General features: G+C 39.2%; 1 protein-coding gene across 1 annotated transcript; it reads right to left on the bottom strand.

The window, feature by feature from the left end:
• Nucleotides 1-298: 298 nt before the first annotated feature.
• On the bottom strand, nt 299-759 carry LOC110038057 (the record flags this gene model as incomplete). Its single annotated transcript, XM_020742814.1, has 1 exon — nt 299-759. A coding segment is annotated over exon 1 (461 nt), but the record flags the coding sequence as incomplete, so codon positions are not given.
• Nucleotides 760-1,162: the final 403 nt, after the last annotated feature.

The following is a 1,162-nucleotide window of genomic DNA, read 5'->3' as shown; positions in this document are numbered from 1 at the left end:
TATATAATAAAAGGAGACTAGGCTCCTATTTCATTGAGAAATTACAAAAAGGAAGGCAAGAAAGGCACTTCCCTAAAGTTAAAGTGGCAAAACTATAAGGAAAGGTAGATCAACAAGATCTCCTTTCAACAGTAATTCTAAATGGGGAGTGGTACAAGTATCAATGGAGGGGTTCTGATGGAGCCCACCCTTAGAAAGCCAATTGGCAGGTCTGTTACCCTCCTTAAAAGTATGAGAAAGGGACATCTTTAACTTCAAGCTCAAGATTTGTATACTAGTGATCCACTAAATTAGATACCAAGGGGAAGAAATCCTTCCTTCCAGGATGTTAAGTAAGATCATGGAGTCAGTTTCCACCATTAAGAGATTCCAACTGCACTTTATGGCCAAGAAAACAGCCCAATAAACAGCTTGGGCTTTAGCTTCCAAAGGGTCTTCAGCTTTGGCAGGAGACTGAAAATATAGTAGGCATTCACCTCTTATATTTCTAAAAATTCCTCCAAAGCCAGTATAAGGAGAAATGAAGCTACCATCAGTATTGACTTTGACCCAACCCATAGGAGGATAATTCCAGTGAACAAGGATAGTTTGAAATTTCCTTGAACCAAAGAGGGAGGAAGTGCATAGGATTTCAGGAAGTTTCCTATGACAGTGCAATTTTTGTAAGTAGCTGTAAGAGTGAGTAGCAATGGCATTGGAACCCCATTGGACCTCATCAAATTTCAGCTTATTTCTTGGCGTCCAAACAAACCAAGCCATATCCAAACAAACAAAGCCATAATACAAGGAATGGGAGGGAGCTGTTGGTCTTTCCAATTTTTCTAACTTAAATAAAAAACATCCCAAGACAGCTGGATGGTATTTAGTTTAGTTTAGGTAACAAAGTGTTCCAAACCTATTGAACTTGATAACATTTAAAGAATAAGTGGGGGAGGGATTCCTCCTCACATTTACACAGGCAGCATCATGAAGGGCCTCTCAAACCTTTTAATTTTAAAATATCATCAGTAAGGATGAAGCCATAGAGGAGCTTCCAAGAGAAAAAGGCCATGGAAGTAGAAAGAAACTTGTTCCACACACATTTACTCTAAGAGGCCTCCTGTTGAGGAAAGCAGAAATTAGTAATAGAAGCTGAAAATGTCTGGGAAACCTTCTTCTTCAC

This window comes from Phalaenopsis equestris, unplaced genomic scaffold (genome assembly GCF_001263595.1).
Source record: "Phalaenopsis equestris unplaced genomic scaffold, ASM126359v1 Scaffold229848, whole genome shotgun sequence".
Taxonomy (NCBI): domain Eukaryota; kingdom Viridiplantae; phylum Streptophyta; class Magnoliopsida; order Asparagales; family Orchidaceae; genus Phalaenopsis; species Phalaenopsis equestris.
Note: the sequence above shows the minus strand (reverse complement) of the source record. Positions and strands in the feature narration are given on the sequence as shown.